We start from the raw sequence: 27,616 nt of genomic DNA on the forward strand, positions 1-27,616 counted from the left end.
ATGACCCCACCCCCGAGCACCAAACCATCCACAACCTCATCACCTCAGGTGACCTCCCACCAACGGCCTCCAACCTCATCGTTCCCCAACCCAGCACTGCCCACTTCTATCTCCTTCCCAAAATCCACAAACCTGAATGCCCTGGTCGACTCATTGTCTCCGCCTGCTCCTGCCCCACCGAACTGATCTCCAACTATCTGGACTCCATTTTCTCCCCCTTGGTCCAGGAACTCCCTACCTATGTCCGTGACACCACCCACACCCTCCACCTCCTCCAGATCTTCCAATTCCCCAGTCCCCAACACCTCATCTTTACCATGGACGTCCAGTCCCTATACACCTGTATTCCCCATACAGATGGCCTGAAGGCCCTCTGCTTCTTCCTGTCCCGCAGGCCCGACCAGGCCCTCTCCACTGACACCCTCATCCGCTTAGCCGAACTCGTCCTCACCCTCAACTTCTCTTTCAATTCCTCCCACTTCCTACAGACAAAGGGGGTGGCCATGGGTACCCACATGGGCCCAAGCTACGCCTGCCTCTTTGTAGGTTACGTGGAACAATCCCTCTTCCGTACCTACGCTGGCCCTAAACCCCACCTCTTCCTCCGTTACATTGATGACTGTATCCGCGCCGCCTCGTTCTCCCACGAGGAGCTCGAACAGTTCATCCACTTCACCAACACGTTCCACCCCAACAGTAAGTTTACCTGGACCATCTCTAATACCTCTCTCTCCTTCCAGGACCTCTGTCTCCATCTCGGGCAACCACCTAGAAACCGATATCCATTTCAAGCCCACCGACTCCCACAGCTACCTAGAATACACCTCCACCCAAAATGCCATCTCCATTCCCAATTCCCAATTCCTTCGCCTCCGCCACATCTGCTCCCAGGATGAGGAATTCCACTCCTGTACATCTCAGTTGTCCTAGTTTTTCAAGGACCGCAACTTCCCCCCCTCAGTGGTCGAGAACGCCCTCAACCATGTCTCCCACATTTCCTGCAACTCATCCTTCACACCCCGTCCCCGCAATAAGAACCAAAAAAGAATCCCCCTCGTCCTCACGTACCACCCCACCAACCTCCGGATTCAACGCATCATCCTCCAACACTTCCGCCATCTGCAATCCGACCCCACCACCAAAGACATTTTTCCCTCCCCACCCTTATCTGCTTTCCGGAGGGACCACTCTCTCCGTGACTCCCTTGTCCGCTCCACACTCCCCTCCAGCCCCACCACACCCGGAACTTTTCCCTGCAACCGCAGGAAGTGCTACACCTGCCCCCATACCTCCTCCCTCACCCCCATCCCAGGCCCCAAGAAGACTTTCCACATCAAGCAGATGTTCACCTGCACATCTGCCAGTGTGGTATACTGCATCCGCTGCACCCGTTGTGGCCTCCTCGACATCGGGGAAACCAAGCGGAGGCTTGGGGACCGCTTTGCAGAACACCTACGCTCGGTTCGCAATAAACAACTGCACCTCCCAGTCGCGAACCATTTCAACTCCCCCTCCCATTCCTCAGACGACATGTCCATCCTGGGCCTCCTGCAGTGCCACAATGATGCCACCCGAAGGTTGCAGGAACAGCAACTCATTCCGCTTGGGAACCCTGCAGCCTAATGGTATCAATGTGGATTTCACAAGCTTCAAAGTCTCCCCTCCCTCTACCGCATCCCAAAACCAGTCCAGCTCGTCCCCACCTCCCTAACCTGTTCTTCCTCCCACCTCAAGCCCCACCCCCATCTCCTACCTACTAACCTCACCCCACCCCCTTGACCTGTCCATCCTCCCTGGACTGACCTATCCTCTCCCTAACTCCCCACCTACACTCACCTTTACTGGCTCCATCCCCGCCTCTTCGACCTGTCTGTTTCCTCTCCACCTATCCTCTCCTCTATCTATCTTCTATCCACCTCCCCCTCTCTCCCTATTTATTTCAGAACCCCCTTCCCCTCCCCCATTTCTGATGAAGGGTCTAGGCCTGAAACGTCAGCCTTTCTGCTCCAATGATGCTGCTTGACCTGCTGTGTTCATCCAGCTCTGCACCTTGTTGTCACAAAATTTCAGATGAAGCCTCTTGCTTCAATGTTAATGAGTTTAAAACGGTGAAGAGACACCACCCTTCAACATGACAGTACGAGGTTTGAGACAGGCCAACCATGCCAATATCATCACGAGCTGTACCAGAGTCAGTGAGTGGGCTGCACACTGGTAATACAAATGATGTAGCTCATTATAATACCCTCCCTGGGCTTAGCTCAACAGACTGAGGCAGTGACAGTCCAGACAGCCAAACACTGATCATTTCTCCCTCCCAATCCCATCAGTAGGTTGACTCACTCCAGGAATAAAACCTCTTCAGTACCATGAACGGGTCTTTCCAAAGCAGGTCACAAGTTCATTATTTTAGAGCTTGTTTTCTGGAAGTTTGGGGGAAATCCTGTACAAAGCACCAATTATAAATAATACTCTCCCCATTTACATTGCTTCTACTTCAAAGGACTGTGCGTGTCTATCAGAGATGGTCCTTTAAATATTGTGCTCGACGTTACAAGCTTTAATTCTGGAAAGTCAGTTCTCTGGATGTAGGCATCTCTAGGCCATTATCTATTGTGCATCCCCAGTTCTGGGAGGTGGGGACATTCCTCTTGAGCTGCGACATGTGTGATTCCTGAAAGTTCAAAAACTTTATACTTTGTTCAGTTCTGAAGGGTCACTCGACTCGAAACATTAACAGTTTTCTCTTCACAGATGCTGCTAGACCAGAGTTTCCCCGAATTTTGTTTTTTTTTTATACTCTGCTCATATGGAGCTGTCTAACAAGACTTCTTCATTCTGCTCATCTGTGTCCATAAGTCATGGGAGCAGAAGTAGACCATTTGGTTCATCAGGTCTGCTGAGGCACTTAAAGATCCCATGATTGATCTGATTATTCTCAATTCCACTTTTGTGCTTTGTTCCCTTAATCCTGGATTCCTTTACCAAATAAAGTCTCAGTCTTAAATATAGTTTAGTGGGGACGTGATGGCCTAGTGGTATTATCGCTGGACTGTTAATCCAAAGACCCAGATAATGTTCTGGGGACCTGGGGTCAAATCCTGCCATGGCATATGGTGGAATTTGAATTCAATAAAATATGTGGAATTAAAGAGTCTAATGATGACCATGAATCCATTGTCAATTGTTGGAAAAACCCATCTGGTTCACTAATGTCCTTTAGGGAAGGAAACTGCCATCCTTACCTGGTCTAGCCTACACGTGACTCCAGACACACAGCAATGTGGTTTTCTCTTAACTGCCCTCTGGGCAATTAGGGATGGGCAATAAATGCCACCTAGCCAGCAATGCCCTCATCCTATGAGGGAATTAAAAAACCCAACTTTGACAATCTTCTGCAGTAAGTAATGCAACAGATTGTCCATCCTCAGAAGTTGTTCCTCATCTCTTCCTTAAATGGGTGAACACTTTATTCAGACATTATGATCTATACTCTCCCAAAAGAAAAAACAACCTTTTTGCACCTACCCTGTCAAGCCCCCCCTAAGAATCTTTATTTTTCAATAAAGTCACTGCTCATTCTTCTAAATCTCAATGGGTACGGGCCCAGCCAGCTCAACCTCCTCATAAGGAAACCCCTCCAAGCCCAGGATCAATCTAGTGAACCTTCTCTGTTTTGCCTCTAATGCCAGTTACTCCTCCCTTGGATAAAAGGGGACCGAAACTGTTCAGTGTGGTCTAACTAGTGCCTTGTATAGTTTTAGCAATGGCTCTGCTTGCTGCTTTGTATGGGCTTGCCAGCTCACTACACTGTACAAGCTGCTGCCACTATCCTTATTGGGTGTAGGAAAATGCAAGGTTTGCTTGGTCTAGTGCAGGCAAAGAAAACTACTTCCTGGTCTAACTAGAAGACTCTCTTGTAGTCAAGATCTAGTTGGTGCACTTTAACAATGCAAGTTGTAAGTAATTCCCATAACAAATGCTATTAGAGACTTTGAGGAGGATCAGACATTTGGACTCACCTTTTGAGATGCTAAACAGCTCTGACCACAGGTTTACATGACATCGCCATAGAGGGTGGTGTTTTTTTTAAAATTCTCTCCTAGAACATGGGCATTTCTGGCTACACCAGCATTTATTGCCCATCCCTCTATACCCAGAGGACAGTTAAGAGTCAACCATATTAATGTGGGTCTGGAGTCACATGATGGCCAGACCAGGTAACGATGGCTGATTTCTTTCCCTAAAAAGGAAAGATTAGTGAACCAGATGGGTTTTTCCAACAATCGACAATAGTTTCATGGTCATCATTAGACTTTTAATTCCAGATCTTTATCGAAAGAAAATTCAAATCTGCCACGGCACGATTCGAACTCAGGTCCCCAGAACATCACCCGAGCCTCTGGATTAACAGTCTAGTGATAATACCACTAGGCCATTGCCATGAGGGGGGAGGCACTCATTAGTAACCCTTTCAGATTCACGTACAACCTCTCAAGAAGGGAGCCTATTTCTCAATCCACATGTAGCTGTAGGGCAGCAACACCCTGAGGCAGAGTTTCAGCTTTCCCAACATGCACAATCACATTTGTCCCCGAAATGGGCTTCTGACCACACCTCTGGACTAAGATCACCTATTTCCATCTCCATAGCTTCAGGGGCAAAATTGACCATCTCCGTTCCACTGAGAATGAGACTCCATCATGCCTTTGTTCTCTCTAAACTGGACTGTAGAATATTCCAACACACTCCAGACTGGTCTCCAACATTAAAAGTTAGATCCCACTGTAAACTTGAGGCTATCCAAAATTCTGCTGGCCTGCATCCTTCACACTCACTCACAGTGGCTCCAACCTCCTGGTTAAGGTGGGCCTTGATTTTAAAAATTCTCACCCTTAGTTTCAAATGATCAGTCCCTCACTGCCTCTAATCTCAGAGACCCACAGGTCTCCAAGATATTGATTACCTGATTCAGGCCTGTCTCTCATTCCCCACTCCATCATTGGCAGCCATGCCTTCAAGTGCCTTGGTCCCGAGCTCTGGAATTTCCTCTCTAATCCACTAACACTATCCCTTTCTTTCTTTCTTGCTTCAAGATCCCCCTTAACACCATTCCTTGGCTCTGCACTTTAAACATCTGCCCTGGAACTACTTTATTTGGCTCGGTGTCTCACTTTGCCTCCAAACCCTTCTAAGTACTACCTTAGAACATCACACAAAAAAGGTTCTACGTAAATCAGTTGTTAAATTCCCAAGTTCTCTTTCATGGGAAGCTTGCGTCACTGAGGACAGTATTTACTGCCCATTCCTAATTGCCTGTTGCAATTAGCAAGTTGCTTAATTATTTCAGAGGGCAGTTAAGAGTCAACTACATGGCTATAATTCATAATTCAGTTATCATGTTTAAGACAAACTAGATAAGGATGGCAGATTTCCCTCCTATTGATGAGCCACATGTGTTTTTACAATAACAGGTTAGTTTCATGGACACCATCACTGACTCCAGCTTTAGATTCTAGATTTTATTAAATAGAATTTAAATTCCACCAGGTGCGGTGTTGAGATTTGAACTCTGTGCTGCCAGAATATTCGCCTAGCCTCTGGATTATTAGTTCATAGTCATTTCCACTACACCACAGTCTTCCTCAACCATCTGCATTGCAATCAGAAATCATGATAAGCAAATTCCTTAAATGCAAGATCAAGAAAAAGCCATAATCTTTTCCAATCTAAGATGCAAAAAGCAGCAAGCAGTAGGTAGAGTATTTGCCACACAGACAGGCGGTTGCAGACATTATTAAAAGCCCAGAGTGAAGGAAATTCGGGAATCACACCCAACCCTGATTCCAGCCTTACTCAGGAATGTGAGGCTGTTCATGGGGAGTTCAACACTTTACTTAGTTGCTTGCAAAACACCCCAATTCAGCAAGTATTGGATTCATTAACCAAAGCTGAAGATTAGCAAAAGTCACAATAAATTGTCATTAATACAGCAAACCCAAGTCTGCAGAATTGAAGTACCAGAAGAAAACTGAATTTAATCTCCCATGTCAGTGATACACAAATTATACCACTTCCGTTTTGTTGTTATTAGAGGATAGCATGAGTCTCTGAATTTAATGCAGCATAAAAGCTTCTTTGCACACATTTCTTGCCAAAAACCACTTATCACATATGAAATATTAGATAGAGACTTTTCACAATCTGCCTGATTGTGTTCTAGATCCATTGCCAAACATTGGAACAATTTTCCATTTTATTGTACTACAATAAATAATTCTGCAAACCCTTCAGTTCCGTGCAAAGCCAAGTTTAGCTCGTGTAATACAATTAATCTGCTGCAGTTCTGTATGGAGGGTCACGTGGCTTTAAATGTTCCAAAGAAAGTGGATTCAAGATCCACAGACTGTAACACTAGCAATCACAGTCCACACAGATGCAGGATATTGCTCTTCACTGCAAACTTCATGAGGCATTTTCACAAAAGCAACAAGCTACAAATCTCTCTCCACAGATTTCACACCTGAAACATAGCTGGTGTGTACATACTCCAAGTACACAGTTTTTAATGTATGAGCTGGTCAGATGACTACACCAACAGCTGGCTTCAGCATTGTAGTTCAGCGGAAAGGATGAACCTGCTCAGACATGTTCAGGACTGTCTTCTGGGAAGTGATCTGGGTGTTGGCTCAACAACAACTGACTCATCTCAGTTTGAGCCAGAGCAAAGTCAGTCAGCCAAACAGCCTGGGCTGGGGCCAGGGCTCAGGCTCAGGTTCAGAGACACCAATTCGGGCCCACATATTCCCGATTTGTTGATACCCGCGACAAGCACAGAGATGAAGACTGTGTTCCTCTTCACCTTTTGGGTTGGTTTACTTTTGTACTGTAGATTTTTTTTATATCAACACGTTCAGACTTCACTTCTGGAAGTGGTGAGTCTTGAACCCAGGCCTCCAGGTTCATAGGTTGGGACACCAGAACAGTCCCCAACTTTTGCATTGCAAGCTGTGATGGATTTATGAGCTGATAATGGAACAGCCAGGCTATCAGGGCACAAGGGGACCACCGCACCGTCAAGTCCAATGATATCGAAGGATAAGGAAAGACAGAATCACACTTTGCCTCTTGAGGACAGAGAGATAAAGACAAATTATTTCTAAGACTAGCTTCCTATCCATGGGACTGACAGCTCAAGTTTTAACTGTTCTCTTCCTGGGTCCCTAAGGGTCATGTCAGGGTCAATCATGCCATTAGTGCTGCCATTTGCATTTATATATACCCTGCAAGTTGCCAGGGGATCTCCCCCATCCCTGAACCAGTCAGTCATCCTGGTGCTGCCCTAGCTTCCTGTATCAACTGGAAAGCAAACATTCATTATCCTATTAGATGATATGGGACTGGCAACCAAATAGATTTGTGCCTCCAAACTCCCACTACCCTCAATTTTTTTTTAAAAAAGATAAGAAAAAGAGAAATGTTCAGAGAAAACATTAAAAAACTTCCCATGGTTCTGCTCCAGGTTTTCACACAGCAGCTTCCTGGAACACAGGACTTTGGCACGGGAGTATACAATTTGGCCCTTGGAGCCTGCTCCAACATTCAACAAGATCAGGAACAAAAACAGAAGTTGCTGCTGGAAAAGCTCAGCAGCTCTGGCAGCATCTGTGAAGAAAAATCAGAGTTTACGTTTCAGGTCCAGTGACCTTCAGAACGGAGGACTGTTCTGTCCAACATTTCTTCAGAAGATAAGCCCTTCATCCCAGGAATGCCAAGGAAGGGAATGGGCTGCTACAATTACAACAGTTACAAAAGTATCTGGATGGGCACATGAATAGGAAGGGTTTACAGGGATGTGGGCTAAAAATTGGCAAATGGGACTGGATTAATTTAAGATATCTGGTTGGCATGGAGGAGTTGGAAGAAAGGGGCTGTTTCCATGGTATACAATTCTATGATCCAGTAGTGTTATCACTAGACTATTAATCCAGAAACTCAGCTGATGTTCTGGGAACCCAGGTACGAATCCTACCATTGCAGATGGTGGAATTTGAATTCAATAAACAACCTGAAAGTAAGAGTCTAATGATGACCATGATAGTCATAAAAACCCACCCAGATTCACTAATATCCTTCAGGGAAGGAAATCTGTCATTCTTACCTTGTCTGCTTTACATGTAACTCCAGACACAGTGGTTTACTCAGCTGCCCTCTGGGCAAGTAGGGCGATAAATGTTGGTCCAGCTAGAGATGGCCATATCCCATGAGAGAATAAATTTTAAAAAAATTCATGGGAGATTGCTATCCACTGAGCCACAGCTGAAAGCAAGAAATCCTTCAAGGAGAAGAACGTTCAGTTTTCACTGACATTTCAAGCTCCCAACAGAATCCGTAGGAAGATATGTTTGTGACCCAGATTCAGATAAAAGGCAATTTTTGGAACTCCACTGGGATCAGCAACACTTCACTTTGTCCCTTCACCCCAAATCTCTTGCCTTTATCATCCTGTGAGAATACAGTCAAGGAGCAGTGGACCAAATAGTATCTTTATTTTAATGTTAATAACTCCAGCTCATCATTGAAGCCTGCCAATAGACACACAACTCTAGTGAAAGTGACTTTTATACCCCATCTGCAATATCACTTGATTATAGTTTTACTTCAGTAAATACAGGGGGAGTGTTCTACACAAAGGTCCAACGGAATTATTGGAGCTTTAAAGATGATATCCCACAGGATCTTAAAGATTAGATTGTTAAAGCTGTTCAGAATTCTCAAAGTTCCATTTTTGGGAGAATCACTATCCTGCAATATTGTACAGAGGTTAGAGCCTGAGTATCGAACAGTATATTATCAGGTTTTGTTGCAGAAATGTGATGGGTATTGGCTCATGTTATGATTTTACCCTTTAAATTTAAAGCAGGTTAAAAAAATAAAAACAGCCCATCTCAGTTCATGCAGGAAGATTTGGCAGTCTCACACAATAAAATCGGTTTCTTGGATGAGTCGAGGCTGGCCTGCATTGCGTATATTACCTTCGAGAGAGACAGCAACGTTCAAAATCATTAGGCCCCAACAAAACAAACATTAGTCTCCGACTTTAAGGTAATAAATTAAGTCGGGGACCCCTCTGCCCTCTGAAGTGGGCATCCTACTCCTGATTCCAAAACAAGGAGAGCTGGTTGTGCACCAATTGATTGCTTTGCATTCTGCATTGTAACTACAATATCAAAGTTTATTTGGCTGTAAAGCCAGTTTGAGACAGGCCTGAGGTCTTCAAAAGGTGTGACTGAAAGCAAACTTTCCTTCTTCGCTCGATGCTGGAGCCACCCTTTTCAGGCTGTAATTGCTAAATCTGCCTAAATGCTCTGCTCCTTAACTGAAGAATGTGCCCATGTTTTAGATTCCCTGACCAGAGGAGACAATCTTGCAGCAACTAACCCAAACACCTTAAGAATCTTGTACCTTTCAATGAGACAAACTTTAGAGAACACGGAGCTGATTACTCAGCCACTGCATTTAGTGACCCTTTACTATACTGTCCCCAATGCAAGTATGCTTCAATGTGGAGACCAGAATTGCACACAGTACTCCAGGTGTGATATTTCCAAAACACTGTACAACCATGTGACTTTATTTCCATTCCCAAACCCCATGAGAGAACAAAGTTGGAGGAGCACAGGACATTTTCTGCCCCCAAGAATTCATTCACTGGATGAGGGTGTCACTGGCTAGGCCAGCATTTATTGTCCATCCCTAATTGCCCAGAGAGCAATTAAGAGTCAACCACATTGCTGTGACTCCAGACCCACATGTAGGCCAGACCAGGTAAGGATGGTGGTTTCCTTATCTAAAGAACATTGGTGAACCAGGTGGGTTTCTTCAACATTCAATAATGTTTCATGGTTATCATTAATTCCACCATCTGCCATGGCAGGATTTGAACTTGTGTCCCCAGAACACTACCTGGGTCTCTGGATTAACAGTCCAACGATAATACCACCAGGCCCTAAAGCAGCTGCAAGGCTGGAGGTGGCTCCTGATATTTCCAGCATCTCTGTAACATTCTCAAGACTGCTATGTCAAGGTCTTAGTCATATCTGCAGCTGAATTGCAATGATGTAGGAGATAGTCTGACTAATTGAGTTGCAAAACAAACAAGAGGCAAACTAGCAACAGAGAACTTTTCATGCTGTCATCCCTCAACTTCGGGTTTAATTGGAAATTTTTCCAGTTGCAAGTAATTGGACACAATGTCTGGTGTCATCATGCTGGGAGTCTCCAAACGTGTTTTTTTTTTGCATTTAGCAGTAATTGATTTTATGAATCAGTCCCCACAGGATTTGTGCATAATCGCTTTGCTGCTTACACATCTGATGATCCTTTTTGTTAACTTTTTGTAGCTGTCTTGGTTCCACTCTAACCAGTTATCACCTGCAACAGATGCTCCTCCCACTCACACTGTTGATTTCAGAAATAAGCCTGTACCATGTAGTTTTATAAGAATGAGTTATCGTCTCATTTAAAGAAATTTTTTTTAAAAGGGCCTAACAGTGTACGTTCTGAGAGACACTGTACCCTGGTTGGAAAGATTAGAACTTGGTATCATAGTCTGAGAATAAAAAGGAACAGCCACTCTAGTGAACAAGCAAAAATAATGGCTTAGTCAAGGATTGCAAATTTTTGGAATTCTCTGCCCCTCGAAGGTGCCAAAGTTCAGTTGATGAGTTTATTTGAAGCTGAGATCGAGACACATTTGGGCTGAATCGGGATCAAGAGATATAAGTGTAGGGCAGGAAAGTGGAGTTGATGTAGACTGTGACAGATTTATTGAACAATGGAGCAGACTGAAAGTTTGACCTAACCTGTTGTTTTATTTTCTGATATTTTTAACCTGTAAAGCAACTGCCATACCCTAGGATTGCTGTCTACAGTAAGCACAATGATATGTTAGCAATAATATCAATTGAACAAGGTCTGGCTGTTTAAAAATCGGCTGAATAATACATAAAAACAGGAAACTGAAAATTACTGGAAATTTGAAGGAACTGAAAGTTTGGGTAATACCCTGCACATGTCAGTACGATACCCGAAAAAAAAAGTTTAAGTGATCAAAACAGCTGTCAGTGCTCCAAGTGCAATCTCTCTGATGCCCCACACAATGCTTATGCTCTGAGAAATGAAAAATCATTTTCAATGGAATACTGAACAGGAAGTTCAATGGATATTGCTGAGAACAAGAATGATGAACTCAGTATGAGATACAATACTGGGGGTAGAGTTTAAGGGAAGTAAAACTAGTCAAGATTTATACGTGACTCCAGTCAACATAGTGGTCTCATAAATACCCTGTGAAAGGGTTAAGTTGGGGAGCAGGGGTAATCTTGGAGCCAAAGCACTCTGTACATTGTTGAAAAAACATACAAGTTAGGCGCAGAATTAGTCAATTCAGCCCCCATAGCCTGCTCTCCCAGTCTGTAAAATCATGGCTGATTTGATCATGACCTTGGCTCCACAGTCCTGCCTATACCCAAAACCAGACTCCTTGCTTGGTCAAGAACTGATCTACTTCTACTCTCAATCTGCAATAATACAGCCCCCTCCCCCTACTGTCCCAGGATGAAAGTTCTAATCACTAAACAGATGCTTGAAGAAGAGTTTCTCCTCACCTGTCCTAAATGGAAGGCTCCTTATTTTTAAGCTGTCGCCCGAATTCTAATCTCCCCTTCAGCATCTACTCTGTCAACTCCCCTTAGGATTGTCTACCTCATAATAAAATTCTCTCTCATTCTACTAAACGCCAACAGATAGAGGCCCAACCTGTCCACATTAAATGGTCCCCACATTCAGTAATCACTGCGAAGGATCCTTGGAATATTTCTAGTACTCCTCCTTTGGTTACATCTAAATTTATAGTTCCAGAACCACTCCGAGTTGATGGAAAACATCTCAGGTATCATGAGAAGGTGCAGATTTCATTTGTAGGTGACATGGCCAGCACATACAACCAGATTACATATTGCTAATTTAGAAATGACCAAACACTGATTATGCACTAGCCTTCAGCAGTAACCTCTGGAAGCCCCAGCAACAGACTGGATAAAGTGGAACCAGAAGATATATTATATTTGGACTTCCAGAAGGCATTTGAAAAGATACCTCACAAGAGGTTAAGTCAAAAAAGACCAATGTTGGAGGTAATACTTTGGCTTAGATAGAGAATTGGTTCATGGGCAAGAAATAGTGGGGACAAGTGGTACTTTTTCAGGTAGGTGACCCGTGGGGTTCCACAGGGAATCAGTGCTGGGACAATTGTTTACAATATATATTAATGACAGGGAGGAAGAACCAAACGTATTGTAGCCAAAATTTGCAGACAGCAAATATAGCTGGAAAGACAAGTTACATGAAGGTGAAAACCATTTACAGGGAGATATTTATAGGTTAAATAACAGGCAAAAAGTTGGCAAATGGGAGTATAATGTGGGAAATGTGAAGTTGTTCATTTTTGAAGGAGAACATAAAAGCAGATTATTATTTAAAAAGAGAGAAAACTGCAGAAAGTGGTGACACAGACTCAGGGTCATCTGTACACAAAACAGATAGCTAGCACACAGGAGCAGCAGGTAGTCAAGAATGGCCTTTACTTCAAGGGGGTTGGAGTATAAACATTAGGGAAGTTTTAGTAAAACCATACAAGGTGCTGGTGAGACCACATCTGGAGTACTGACTGGAGTTCGAGTCCCCTTATTTAATGGAGGTATCGTTTCATTGGAGGCAGTTCACAAGAGGCGCACTAGGACGATCCTCAGCAAAAAGTTGTCTTACGAGCAAAGGCTTGACAGGTTGGAGTTTGGAAGAATGAGAGGTGATCTCATTGAAACACATGGGATTGTTAAGGGGTTTGACAGCGTGAATACTGAGAGGATGTTTTTCCTCATGGGAGTGTCTAGGTTCAGAGGGCATGATCTCAGAATAAAGCGTTGCCTATTTAAAACGGATGAGGACGAGGACAAATTTTTCTGCTGAGGGTTGAGAGAGAGTTTTTGAAACTTCTTGCCAGAGCTGTGGGATTGTTGGGGGGGGGGGGGGGGGGGATGGTGCAGGGTCCTTTTTTATGTTCAAGATGGAGATAGATAGATTCTCGATCAGTCGGGGAATCAAAGGTTATGGGGAAAAGTGAAAAATGAGGAATGTCAGATCAGCTATGATCTTACTGAACAGCAGAGCAGGCTCGAGGGGCCGAATGGCCTACCCCCACTCCTGTTTCTTACGTTCTTATCTGTTGAGTAGGTTCCTTCAAACCAAAATGATTTGGTGTGGGTGGAAACATTCGTCTTTGTGGTCTAACTAGAAGAGTATTTTCAATAAACAATGAATTTACTGCATTACCACAACTATTTACCTGTTGCATAAATATGTCAAACATTACTGTGGACTCTGTCCAGAACAGACCAGCCCCAGGTCTACATCCTACAGGCTCCTTTACTTGGACCATGTCCCCCATGATCACTTGGGTGTTTCTTACTGCAAGTACCCTCTCAGGGTCATCTACAAAATCAATAGTCTCAGGCTCCAACTTTAACCCAACCTTCTAGCGTTGGCTATCACTGGGGTGTGGGTTCCAAGGACATTGGTTTTATAATTTTGGAAATTTCACAATGGCTGACCTTCAGTGCTCTGCCAAATCTGTGGAAGCACAGAGTATGAGCCCATTTAAAAGAGTTCATCTCTGAAACTATGAATGGAACATACAACACTACAATGTCAGCAGTCATGTCTTCACTCTTCAGTCATTGGAAAATTACAGCCTCTTATCTCAGTGAGCTTTCAAACTTCAACAGCATAAGTGGAATGGAAAGTATTTCCTGCATCGTTTGAAAATAGCAAGTGTCAAGTTGAAATTCACCAATTCACTGTTTGCTTAACATTAGGATGGGATAGGTATTGTTACAGGAATAAAAACCTGTAATTTCCTAGATGCTGCACTGTTGACAAGTTTAACAGGCACAGTTTGCAGAGTGAAGATGCTCCAAACTCAGTCTGTGAAAGTGTCAAGGAGGTGATTATGCTTCAAACATAATTACCAGCAAGGCAGAACTAACTCCGCTACGAGAATGTACAGGCCTTCCCACTTGGGACGCTCCATTCTTGTGAGCTGCCCCTCTGCAAAGTAATTCATTTATTCACAAAGAAAGTTACATAGCAAGATTTTACATGTTGAAACAAAAATCATGCAGTGATTTCACCAAAGTTCCTTTATTGCACACTGGACATTTGAAGCCTACACACTGTTTACATTTACAGTATAGCAAAGATTCTGGACCAGCTCTCCAGGGCTTTGGGTTTTTGCTGCATTTACAGATCTATTTATACACGATGCAATCAATGCCAGCAACTTCTGGGGGCTCAGTGTTGGCACCAGGGCCTAGCTTTCCAACTCAAATTTAATGTGGTTAACCCAGCTTGTTTTGTTTCCAGTGCCCTGTACACCAGAAAAGCTGGATGGGGATGAGCCAGTTCTGCTGCAACTTTTAGTGAATTGGAAAGCATTGAGAAAGCACAAAATGTTCCTCAGACCCAGGAGAGGGCAAATGTTTATATATTAACATCACTGCTGCAGGAAAGCTAGTTGAAGTGGAAGATTCAGAAGAGAAAAGGTTCACTTCTGTATTAAGTCTTCAGTTCTCCCTACATACATAAACATTGCCTGACCAGATCCAGTTAATTGCAGAGGGAGAAACAAAAAAAGATACAGCAATATTAATCTGTAACCTTCCTTCAGTGTTGTCTGAAATGTTAATTTATGATATAAATCAGCTGGTCATATGTATCAAGCTTTTTGAAAAGAACACACTTTTCAAACAAAGGTCACTGGCAACAGCAGAAAAAATAATGTTGCATTTGCACAGAACACAAAGCTGCTTGAATAGAGATACTGAGTCTGCAACATTGAGAGAGAGAGGTCACAAGACAGCAAATTGTTTTTAGTCTCAGAACTTGTCACAGGCACAGATGCCCCCTTTCTCTGAAACCCCTCATCTGATAGTCGAGTTGAAACCAGCTAGAAGGCCTCATCACCAAAAGTTAAGCGTTGTTAAAGGACAAGTCTGAATCTACACTACCACCTCCAGGTAAAGAGAATTCAATCAGCCATAACTAATCCAAGGAATAAGCTCCAATGCCATGCGCTTGTGTAGAATGTGGCTTCAGCTGCAGTCATATAAATGCTCCAAATGCTGGAGCAAGTATTCTTTGGTCAGAGCACTTAAGATAACAAGACAGTTTTATATTTCTTTTGCAGCTTTTAAAAGATTTTGTATGCGCATTAGCTTCTCCACAAGGATAAGTGCACATTGTAACCTTTTCTTCTTTATTGCATCATTGCTAGAGTGCTTTTATTTGCAGTGAATTGGGTTTTGCATTTGTTAATCTGAGGAACTGGGTTGATTTGTTTCTGATACATTTAGATTGTATGCAGCTCAGTATCTACAGTATCACCTCTCTTATGCAATACAAATTTTGTTGCGGTCTGTGAAGAAGTGGAACAAGGAATCATCTCACCCTCCTCATGAAGGCGTAACATCAGCAAGCACTAAATCTTGTTGCAGCTCCCAGTTTAGGGGACAGGTAGTTAGGAAGAGGCATGGGGCAGAATAGCCAGACTCTAACCAATATCAACATGACTGAATGTAATAAAATTCATTAAATTTTTCATGCCCAAAGTGGGTCACATGTCACACAAAGCTAGTTATCTTCAAAAATATTATCAGGACTGTTGTTAAAAAATGGTGCATAAAGATTGGATTGTACCCCTGGTTCCTACATAATTACTTTTCCACCTCTGTCTGATGTTAATAACTGACAGAGACAAGATCATGTAGAGACCAATCACATGGTAGATCAGCTTCCAACGTAAATTCAAAAGATGAACACTCCTGATGAGAAATTAAACTAAAAACTACATCCAATCTGCACAAAATGCTTTCTGCAGTATATAATACTGCGCAGTACTATGTGAGAATGCAAGTACATTGCAAAGTCAAGAGAATGGGACCTCCCATACAGAAAAGTCTCTAACTGCCCATCTGTAACAAAGTTAACACTTGTCACAATGACAATTATACCAAATTACAAACAACCTCCTTGGTATTTCCAATCTTTTTTTACTTGTGCTCAAGCCCTAGAGTGAGACTTGAACTTGTAACCTTGTGACTCGAAGGTGAGTGTGCAAGAAACTGAGCCATACTTGGCTCTATACACACACACACACACACACACAATCAAAAAAAGCTGAAAGCAAAATATTGCCTGGCCACCCAACCTGTTCTAAAACCCATAATGCCTTGTGCAAGACAATCTAGACACTTCATATCTATCAAAAACAGTGTCATCTCCTGGAAGAGGGCAGGACATTGAGTAAAAACTCAGCCACCTAGGACAGGGAGGAAAAAACCATAACAAAAACCCTCTTCAAACCCCTAAAGTGATTAATCTCCTAGAATAAGCTCATTCTGGTTTTGATTAACATGAGGTGGTATCTACTATTTGTTGCCCCATTGTTGGATAATGCATTTATTTGAACATGCTGTAACAATAATAACAGTGCTTCAGAAATGCACAGCGTAGACAGGTCAGGACTCAACACTAGCAAGTTTTTTTAAATCTTGGACTAAGCATATCAAATATTATAAAGTCTATTACATTGCTATTCTCTCAGTCCTGAAGAGCCAATGACCTGAAACGTTAACTGTTTCTCCAAAACTGCTGAGACTTGCCAAATAATTCCAGCAATATTTGAAATAAAATTTTAAAATATTAACTACGTGCCTGAGATTTGTCTTTGGAAATGTTCTCCAGAATGTGCAAATGTAGATTCTTAGTAGCAGCAAACCCACATTTAAACATCCAACAATAAAACACATTAACAAACACTGAATAGACTCCTGTATCTCCCATGCCCATGCTGCTAGCATTATCCACTACCCCTTAACTAGTTAACTGCAAACAATTCCTTCACCTATTATGACGATGTCCCTGATGTAGAATTTAAACTGCAAAATTATTTTAATGGCCCAGGAGATCAGAGAAACTTGAATACTTCAAGACATTCATAAGTGGTTAATGCCAATTGGATAACCGCCTAGAACTAATTCCCCTTCACAATTTTTTTTAAAATTCAAAAATAGACTTTACTCAAAAATATCTTTTACATGCACACACAGTCACTGAAGCAGTTTGGTTCTGTACAGCAGCATTTGAAGAAACAAACACTGGAGTTTGACTCTATCCAGCAAACAAACCAAAGGCATTTCTACTTGGCCTGTTGTGTTCATCCAGCTCTACACCTTGTTATCTCAAAGGCATTTCTTACTTGTTCAAGACTATATTTACATATATTTGAAGCATCAGGAGGGTCTGATAACTGAACAGGCCCCCATTTAACTTCGGCAGATAGTGGTCTTTCCCCACTAGTCCCCCTTCATGTAAACCCATACACAAACACTTGCAGCTCAGATCACTGGTCACTAATCGGGGGCACAAACTGTCATATTACATGGAGGGAACACACAAAGTCACAGCTTTAATTTCAACAACAATTGAGAAAGTTTTTTATGAAAACTGTTATGTATGCCCATGTGGTACAAATCAGTTTCTTATTCAAGCTCTGTATGGTATCCAACATTAAGCCATTCCCAACAGGAGCCCTGGCTGATTTCCTCTCTGGACCAATGACACTATCCCAAATAGCTTGTACAAACCTTCCTCTCTAATCCAGTCACCTCACCAACTAATAACACAATAAACAACTTGAGTATGGATACAGCACACTGTACTCTCAGGAGGGACATGGTGAAGGTCTCCTGAAAGCCTGGCTTTAGAAAGTCCTGACATATCCTCATCCATCAATGCTGTTACATTTGCTGAGAATTCAAATAAATAGCGGGTACAAACTGCCTTTTACAAACTGCTCAGCTCCCTGGGTCTCTCAGGGTGTATTTACAATCAGCGCCTGTTAACTCAGTCTAAATGGGCCTTTACAAATGTGCTTAAATGTGTTGATTTTACATCAACTCATGGTGTAAAAAAAAGAGGAATGCGTCTCCATAGCAAATCTCAGGGCTGCTCCCAGCTCTTGTAGAACGTCAGATACAGACCTAAACACTCCCTGCCCAGGAGGATGCACAACACGTGACATTACAGGACCCAGATCTCTCTGCTATATAGAGAGAGTCAGTCACCGAAGTCTGAATATTTTCAGCAATGAGGATTTAAGAAGCTCAGTATCTTCCAGCAACACTTTACACAGCTGCGAACTGAACAGCCCTGCCCAGTGACACTAGCTTGAAAAAAAAAACAAACACAGCCGTTATAATCTAAACTAGACACTCACTTTCTAAACCAAACAAATGAGCTGCACAATGCTAAACTGATGAGAGTGTGCTCTGAGAGTTTTAGACTGCTGTGGCAGAACATTAAAATTCCCTAATCTTTCTAATCAGATTGTGGCAATGTAACCAAGAATCTAGAAAGCCATCTGTAGCTGTTGGAAATAAAAGGCGATAGGGGCTCAAGTCCCTCCTCACCCAGAGAGAGCAGCCTTAGGCTAGGAACCAGTATATAATTACCAGTTGTGTTGTACTACAGATCTCAGGTTTCGCAATAGCCTTAGACTGGGAAGGGCCTGGTCTTGTTTAATAACAAATGATACTGTCAGACTGTAACAGGTGATCTTTTCTTGGGAATATTGATTAGGTGTCAGCTTGGCTCATTTGGCAACACTCTCAGCTCACTCAGAGGTTACAGACGAAATAGGAAGGTGGCGGCAATTCAGCCTCTCGAGCTTACTCTGCCATTCAATGGGATTGTTGGCTTCAACTTCAACACTATTTCCCCTTAAATGTTTAAAGAAAAAAAAAGACCCACTGAATTCTATATTGAACATACTCAGTGACTGAGTCCCCAGGGTAGAGAATTTTAAAGATTCACCACGCTCAATGAAGAAATTCCTCCTCAGCTCAGTCCTAAATTGCCTATCCCTTATTCTGAGACTGTCCCATGGTCCTAGGTAACCTAAGCTACAGGGGCGGGAAACAAGGTTAGAGTCATTGACTTTATGACCCTTCGAGTAATACAGCATGGAAACAGGCCCTTTGGCTCACACTGGTCCATGCTGACAATGGTGCCCACTCAGCTAGTTCTAATTGCCCACATTTGGTCCCTATTCTTCTAAACCCTTCCCAACCATGTACCAATCCAAATGTTTTTTTAAATGTTGCAATTGTACCTGCCTCAACCACTTTCTCCGGCAGCCCATTCCATATAGTGAAGAAGTTGCCCCTCAGGTCCTTAAATCTTTCCCCTTTCACCTTAAAGTTATGCCCTCTAGTTTTCAATTCCCCATCCCTGGGAAAAAGACTATTTGTACGCATTCATCCTTTCTATGCCCCTCATGATTTTATACACCTCAATAAGATCACTCCTTATTCTTCTATATTTCAAGGAATAAAGTCCTAACCTGACCAACCCCTCCCTATACCTCAGGCCTACTAGTCCTGTCAACATCCTTGTAAATCTTCTTTGCACACTTTCCAGTTTAACTAGGTCCTTCGTATAACAGGGTGACCAAAACTGTATACAATACTCCAAGTGCGGCCTCACCAAATATTTATACAACTGTAACGTAATGTCCTAACTCCTATACTCAGTGCTTCGACCAACGAAGGGCAGCATGCCAAATGCCTTCTCCACCATCCTGTCCACCTGTGATACCACTTTCAACAAACTATGTACTTGTACTCCTAGGTGCCTCTGTTCCGCAGTATTCCTCAGGATCTTACCATTTACTGTATAAGCCCTATCTTGTTTGACTTTCCAAAGTGCAACACCTCACATTTGAGAGAATTGCACTTTCCAATCCTCAGCCCACTTCCCTATCTGATCAAGATCCCTCTAATTTTTGAAAACTTTCCCCACCATCAACGATACCTAATTTTGTATCATCTGCAAACTTACTAATCATGCCTTGTACATTCACATCCAGATCATTTATGTAAATAACAAATAAAGGTCCCAGCACTGACTCTTGTGACACACCATTAGTCACAGGCCTCCAGACTGAGAAACAACCATGAACTATCACCCTCTGCCTCCTTCCAAAATTGAGCCAATTTTGAATCCAATTAGCTAGCTCTCCCTGGATCCCACGCGACCTAACCTTCATGACTAGCCTGCCGTGCGGGACCTTGTCAAAGGCCATAAAGTCCATATAAACTCCATCCACTGCCCTACCCTCATCTATCCTCTTGGTTACCTCTTCAAAAAACTCAAATTTGTCAGACAGGACTTCCCGCATACAAATCCATGCTGACTATTCCTAATCAGACCTTGACTATCCAAAAGTCGGTTGATCCTGTTCCTCAGTAGCCTGTCGAATAACTTGCCTACCACTGATGTCAGGCTCACTGGCCTGTAGTTCCCCGGCTTGTCTTTGCTGCCTTTCTTAAACAGTGGAACAACGTTAGCCACCCTCCAGTCTTCCAAAACTTCACTAGTGGCTAAAGCCAAAATCTCTGCAAGGGCCTCTGCAATTTTTTCCCTAGCCTCCTACAACGTCCGAGGATGGACTTGATCAGACCCAAAGGGTTTATCCACCTTAGTGTGCTTTAAGGCTGCAGACACCTCCTCTCAGGTAATATGTATGCAATCCAAAACATGCCCACTTTTTCCCTTATTTTCTTAGCATCCATGATTCTGTCCTCAGTAAACACTGAGGAGAAATTTTCATTAAAAATCTCCCCCATCTCCTGTGGCTCCACACAGACGGCCATGCTGATCTTTAAGGTATCTATTCTCTCCCTAGCCACCCTTTTACTCTTAGCTATATTATCTTTAACTTTATCTGCCAGATTCTTCTCATACTCTTTTTGCTCATCTGATTTCCATCTCAAGTGTGCTCCTACGCTTTTTATAGTCATCTAGGGATTCACTTGAACCCGATAGCTTAAACCGAATATATGCTACCTTCCCGTTTCCTGACCAGAGCCTCAAGATTCCTCATCAGCCAGAGATCCCTAAACCTGCCAGCTTTTTCTTTCACCCTAACAGAGACATACTGTCCCTGCGCTCTTAAAATCACACTTAAAAGCCTCCCATTTGCCAGTTGTTCCTTTTCCTTAAGAGGAGACTCACCCAATTGACCTCTGCTAGATCCTGCCTAATGGCCCCAAAATTGGCCCTGCTCCAGTTTAGCACCCTAACTTGTGGATCTGTCCTTTTTTTTCCCCCTATAACTATGTTAAAACTAAGAGTTATAGTCACTGGACCCAAAGTGCTCTCCGACTGACCGAAGTGTTATGAAGTCTCCTCGTTTACTTGTACTTCTGTCATGCCTGTAGCTTCTGCATCCTGGAACATTGAACTGCCAGTCCTGTCCTTCTCAGCCATGTTTCTGTTATGGCTATAATATCTGACCCCAGAGCCAAACCATGCTCTGAGCTCATCTGCCTTCCTCATCGTGCATTGAAATAAGTGCTACTTAAACCAGAAGTCTTTTCTCTTCCTTTACTGTGCACCTATCTATCCTGAATAGTAAACTTGCTCTCGATGGCTAATGTATTTTCCCCTGACTTCTGGATGGCCCCTCTCTTATTCAGAGTCCCATCCCTAATGCCTTTCTCCCAAACATGCTCACATTAATCCAGGAGCAGGCTTCTGTGTTTAATCAATGACAGGATATGGGTGCTGCTGGCTAGGCCAGTATTTGTCCCCATTTCTAATTGGCCTGGGAAAGACAACAGCAGATGCTGCTTTGACTGCTCCAGTCCATGGGGTGTAGGGAGACCCACAGTGTTGTTAGGGAGGGAGTTCCTCAATTTTGACATATTACACTGCAGGAACGGTGATATATTTTTCAAATCGAGGCAGAATTGGAGGGGTTTTTAACCAAAGGTGTGCTGCATCGCTGGAGATGACACTTCTAAAGAAGAATTTTAAATATTCAGTCTAATTACAGATAGAGGTTCCCAAATTGTGCATTGAGAGTTGCCAATACATTGCACAAAGCTTGCAAAACGCGTAACAAAACGTCTCAGCGATGAGATCCCACAATTGGACAGTACTTGCTGAACAATCCTATTTGCACTCATAACTACACAATCAACAAATTGAAAATCAGTTGAGTTCATAATGTGGCTCACTTACACATGCTCGAAGTGACACTTTTGTACACAAGCAGCTTGGAAGCCTATCGCTCCCTGGTGCTTTCTCCATGTTGACACTTTTGCCAATCAGGGTTGATATGTCAATAACCAGCACCCTCTTCTGAAGTATAAATTGTTGAGATTGTTTGAAAATTTGGCAAAAGCATCTTTATCCTGACAAGTGCAAGAGGAAAATCTTTGGCAACATGTCTGCCCATTCATCAATATACAAAAGTATTTCTCCCTCAGTTCCTCCATCACTTGGGACCATTTCTACAAATTCTGCGATTGTTCTATCGCAACTGCAAGATGCACTCTCTACCCAGGCAGTTGCAGTACCTGTGGTGTCATTACTAGAATGGCCACAGGTAGCTGCCTGCATCAAAAAATCAGGATCATCCATAGCATTCAGCAACTTAAACAACTATAGAACCACTAAAATGCCTTCTTTCTCAAATGTTTCTGCAATTTCTACAAGCCAAGTGAGGCAGTGTGGCAATAAGTTATGCCTTGGAATGGGTGTGGCTGCATCAGTGAACTGAGCACTGGAGTAAGTCAGGAAGCTAAGTGCAACAACCGAGTGGCAAGTGCAATATTGCACACACCTGTGAGCAGAGTGGACATTGAGTTCCTGTTCCAGGCACACAATATCAGAACCACCAATTTTCTGTACCAGTGCATGACAAGGATGCGACATTCTAAAAATACCTTGTGATAGTTATTGGAAGTGAGCAAAAGAAACAGAGAAGCAAAGATAACAAGGTGTAGAGCTAGATGAACACAGCAGGCCAGCTGTACACCTGGTTATCTCAGATTCTCCAGCATCTGCAGTTCCTACTATCAGAGAAGCAAAGATACCATTTCGCCAGTCTCAATGGTACTAATGATTGCATATTATGAAGACTGGATATTTAAGTGTTTATATCTATTACGATAAACATAAACTGCTGAAATGCCAACAACTCCGTGGAGGGGAATAAAGCTACTGCAGGACCTAATGCTGCTCAAAATTCCCACTGATGGTGACAAGGCTACTTTAATCATTAAAGTTCAGTAACATTTGCTGTTGAGAAGTTAAGACATACTGGTTAAATTATTAATGGCCAAAACAATTTCTATGCATGAAATAGTGCTAATGTGAAGCAGTGCTTGGGGGATCCAATCAGCAAGTCACCTGCCCAGTACTTGGCCCTGTCCAGATCTGATGCCAGCAGATGCTGCCAATCTGCATTCAGGCAGCATCACTTACTACAGCTCCTCTTACATCCTCCTAAAATTCTCAAAGTTTGAGTTACCTTCACAGCTGTGTTTCATGATCCTAAAGTATGTGAAATTAAAACGCAACTCCATATGACTATAATCGATTTCTTAAATATGCAACTGCTTATGTAACTTTCCTGCTTGGAATTTAAATGGAACTTACAATAGGAGGCTCAAGACTGCAATCTAATCCAAGGACAGAAGTGCGTGTTCTAGACAGATAGTCTCCCTGCTGCTCAACTCCTGTCAAACAGCAAATAAATAGGGCTTCCTCATTTCTCCAGCCTAGCCCCATAAAAATGGATGCCCACATTTGTGGGCAAGACTCGAATTAGGAGTACAGCTTAATGATAAGGGGTCACCCATTCAAAACTGATGCAGGGACAAATTCGGTATCTCAACAAGGCAGAGTGGAGACATTGGTCAGGACTGTGGAATTCAGGCCACAATCAGGCCAGCCATGGTCTTACCTGAATTTCAGAATATGCTCAAGGGGGTTGAATGGCTTACCCCTACTCCTAATTCATTGATTCACCTGTTTTACTTTAATGAAGTAACTCAAAAACGTGATGAGTTCTGCAGTGAGGAAGAATCTTTACCAAATTAACATCAGTTACTCTACATCTCACCACATTTGGCTACTAGCTACTACCAAATATATTGTGATACCAGTGACTCACCAAGGTTTTCAAACAGCACTTTCTAAATCGGTGAACTGTACCATCTAAAAAAAGAGGACAATAGCAGCAGACCCATTGAAACACCACAATCCCTGAGCTGCCGCCAAGCCACAAGACTTGTCCTGTTGCTTCCTGGAACACCTGCCTTAACAACACTGTGGCTATGCCTGCACCATGCAGACTGCATGGGTTCAAGACAGCAGCTCACCACCACCATCTTTTAAGGGTCAGCTCAAGACAGACAACAAATGCTAACCTAACTGGCAACATTCACTTCACAGAAACACAAAAATTCCTATTGTTGAGATTAACAGTAATCAAACCACAACACAGTGATAGTATCACAGCACACATACATCCTGGACCACAGCCTGCGTAGGTTCAGCAAGGGGACAGTGAACAGTCACACAACACTGCACTCCTAGGACTGGAGTAAAAAGCCACAGGTCATGGGGTGAGAACAAGTTATTCAAACCACATGTTCTAAAAAACAGAAGTTAAATTTAGGCCCCATGAGCTTCAATCTTATCAACAATAACTTACATTTACTGACCAGGTTTAACATCGTGAAATGTACAAAGGTGCTATGCAGGAAGGCTATATATATCAAAATTAGACAGTCACATATGTGAAGCTGATGGCAGGATGGTAAGCTCGCTGGGCTAGCAATCCAGTGGTATACGCTAATGCTCTGGAGACATGGGTCAAAATTCCACCATGGCAGCTACTAGAATTTCAATTCAACCCATAAGATCCAGAGTTAAAAGCTAGCCATAGCAATGGCAACCATAAAATGATCATTGTTTGTTGTTCATAAGACCTTCAGGAGATGGAAATCTGTCATCCTTGCCTGGTCTGGCCTATGTGTTACTCCAGACCCACAGCAACGTGGTTGACTCTTAACTGGCCTCCGAAATCACTTCAGAAAGTAGCCTGGCCATCGTCTACAACACAAAAGTCAGGAGAGTGGTAGAATACTCCGTTTGCCTGGATGAGTGCAGCTCCAACAACATAAGGAAGCTCCACACCATCCAGAACAAAGCAGCTGGCCTGATTTCTATCACATCCACTTACATTCACTCTCTCCATCGTCAATGCTCAGTAGCAGCTGTGTACACCATCTATGAGATGCAATGCAAAAATTCACTAATGTTCCTTGGACAGCACCTTCCAAATCCACAGCCTCTCCCATTCAGAAGGAGAAGGGCAACAGATACTTTGGAACACCATCAACAAGTTCCCTTCCAAGCCACACTCCATTCAAACTCGGAAACACATCGCTGTTTCTTCTTTGCTGGGTCAAAATCCCTCCCTAACAACATGGAGAGTGGAATGTTGCCGTTCAAAACGGCAATACACGACCTTATTCTCAAAGGCAAGTAGGTATTGGCAATAAATTGTGGCCCAGCCGAAGATGTCCACATTCCAATAAATTGGGAAAGAAAATCATAGCATCACAGAGTTCTGACGGCGCCAAGCGAGGCCCTTGAGGCCATTCTGCCACATTTATAATCTGCCCCTCACTGCCCTTGAACTGGTTAGGTCATTTCAGAGAAATCACACGCCAAGTAGTGGTGATGCTGGGGATCTGAAATAAAAACAAAGTACTGGAGAAACCCAGTGAGGTCTCGGTCTCAGTCTCAGAATTCGAAACGTTTCTCCGTTTACAGATGCTTTCAGACCTGCTGAGTTTCTCGGGCACTTCCTGTTTTCCGTTTCGGATCTCGGGCAAATCCACACTAATTTGGCTTTTATTTTCTCCGAGATGACCTAGCCAGTTCAAGGGCAGTTAGGAATAAGTAACAAATGTTGGCTTTAAAGTAACATTCCACATCCCATGAACGGACGGATCATCAGTCCTGCATTTGAAGTGCGGAATTCAATAGAGAGAGATACACAGACAGACCCTGGCTGAGGCGAAAGGAGAGATGCCCACTTCTCACGGTGGCACTTACCTTGTGCATTTTTGCCACACAGGAGGTGCAGATAGGGTTGGCAGATACCCCAGAACTCCGGGTCGTTGTTGACAGTTTGCTCGATCACTTCCACGTTGATTTTCGAGCTGGCCTCCCCGCTCTGCAGGATCCGCAGCATCAGCTCCTTCAGCAGACTCTCCATGGCAGCCGTCAGGTAGATAGCGGCGTGCGGATGGACCCGCGGGGCCAGTCCGCTCTCCACCATCCACCTGAAGAAGCTACCTACAGATAGGGTGAGGCCACACCTGACCGACTTGCCCTGGCTGAAGCCGCGGCAGCAGCTCATGTTGTAGAGGGAGAGGGCTGACAGTCCGGCCTCCACGCAGCCCCGGGCCAGTGGCCAGGACAGCACCGCCCGCAGGGCGCTCTGCACTTCGGCCCGGCCGCACCGGGCGTACCGCAGGCTCAGCCGCTGCGCCTCCCTCGAGACCCGCAGGAGCGGCCGGCTTATCAGCCAGGAGAGGCGGCGCAGCGCGTCCCGCGGACACTCAGCCGGCGGCTGCTGCTGCTGTACCGAGCCCAGCACCGCCACCAGCTGCGGCAGAACCCAAGGCAGCTCCTCGGGCTCGGGCAGCCGGCACTCCAGCATGTCGGCCTCCTCGGCCAGAGTCCCGCTCACCGAGCCACAGCTACTGCTGCCACCGCCGGTCCCCACGCCGCGGGGCTCCGCTCCATGAGTGGCCGGGGAACAGCACAGCGAGAGGCTGGTGGAGGAAGAGCGTACCGAGTCGGCAGCGCCCCCGTAACCAGAATCCCGGCTCGCGTCCTCCAGTGTCCGACCCCAAGGTTTAGCCCGCCCGCCCATGTCCACGCTGCATATTCCAGGTGAGCAGCGGCCGGACGCCAGTTATACTGCCTCCTGGCCGTCCCACCGCCAGCGCCTCGGCGGAGCTTCCCTCGGGCTCCAGCTGATCATCGGCAATCCCACCCCCTGACTGCCCGCCCATCCATCCATCAGCGTGTTAACTCCGCCCACTTCGGCAAATAAAAGCCGCACCTCCCGCCTTCTGATTGGTAGCTCTGCCGTGGGGTACGCCCCCTCTCTCCGCCCCATATGCAAATCATCAGCCACACCCACTTTCCAATTGGTTGTCACCCGCCAGCCAATGAGAGTGTTCTTGTGGCTTACAGCCGCATCCCGTCCCCCACCAAAACAGCTGGAAAGTTGTTAAAGGGAACAAGTTTTCCCGATCCTCTGGTTCATGTTGTACAAGGGGCAGACAGTGAGATATTTTCGATCGTAGATATTATAACACAAGAACTAGGAGCAGGAGTAGGCCGTCTGGCCCTTCGAGCCTGCTCCGCCATTCAATAAGATCGGAGCTGATCTTTTCGTGGACTCAGATCCACTTACCCGCGTTCTCACCATATCCGTTAATTCCTTTATTGTTCAAAAAAAATCTACCTTTTCTTTAAAAACGTTCACTGAAGTAGCGTCAACTACTTCACTGGGCAAGGAATTCCATAGATTAACAACCCTCTGGGTGAAGAAATTCCT

General features: G+C 44.1%; 1 protein-coding gene across 1 annotated transcript in view; it reads right to left on the reverse strand.

Moving 5' to 3' along the window:
• The window catches only part of btbd11b (BTB (POZ) domain containing 11b), a 111,955-nt gene extending 84,915 nt beyond the window's left edge, over window positions 1–27,040 (reverse strand). The window contains exon 1 of the mRNA XM_048607785.1: window positions 26,098–27,040. Within this exon, the coding sequence (XP_048463742.1) occupies window positions 26,098–26,923 (826 nt within the window). The 5' untranslated portion in view covers window positions 26,924–27,040. The remainder of the gene's footprint in view (window positions 1–26,097) is intronic.
• Window positions 27,041–27,616: the final 576 nt, after the last annotated feature.

Source organism: Rhincodon typus, chromosome 18 (assembly GCF_021869965.1).
Source record: "Rhincodon typus isolate 14 chromosome 18, sRhiTyp1.1, whole genome shotgun sequence".
Taxonomy (NCBI): Eukaryota; Metazoa; Chordata; class Chondrichthyes; order Orectolobiformes; family Rhincodontidae; genus Rhincodon; species Rhincodon typus.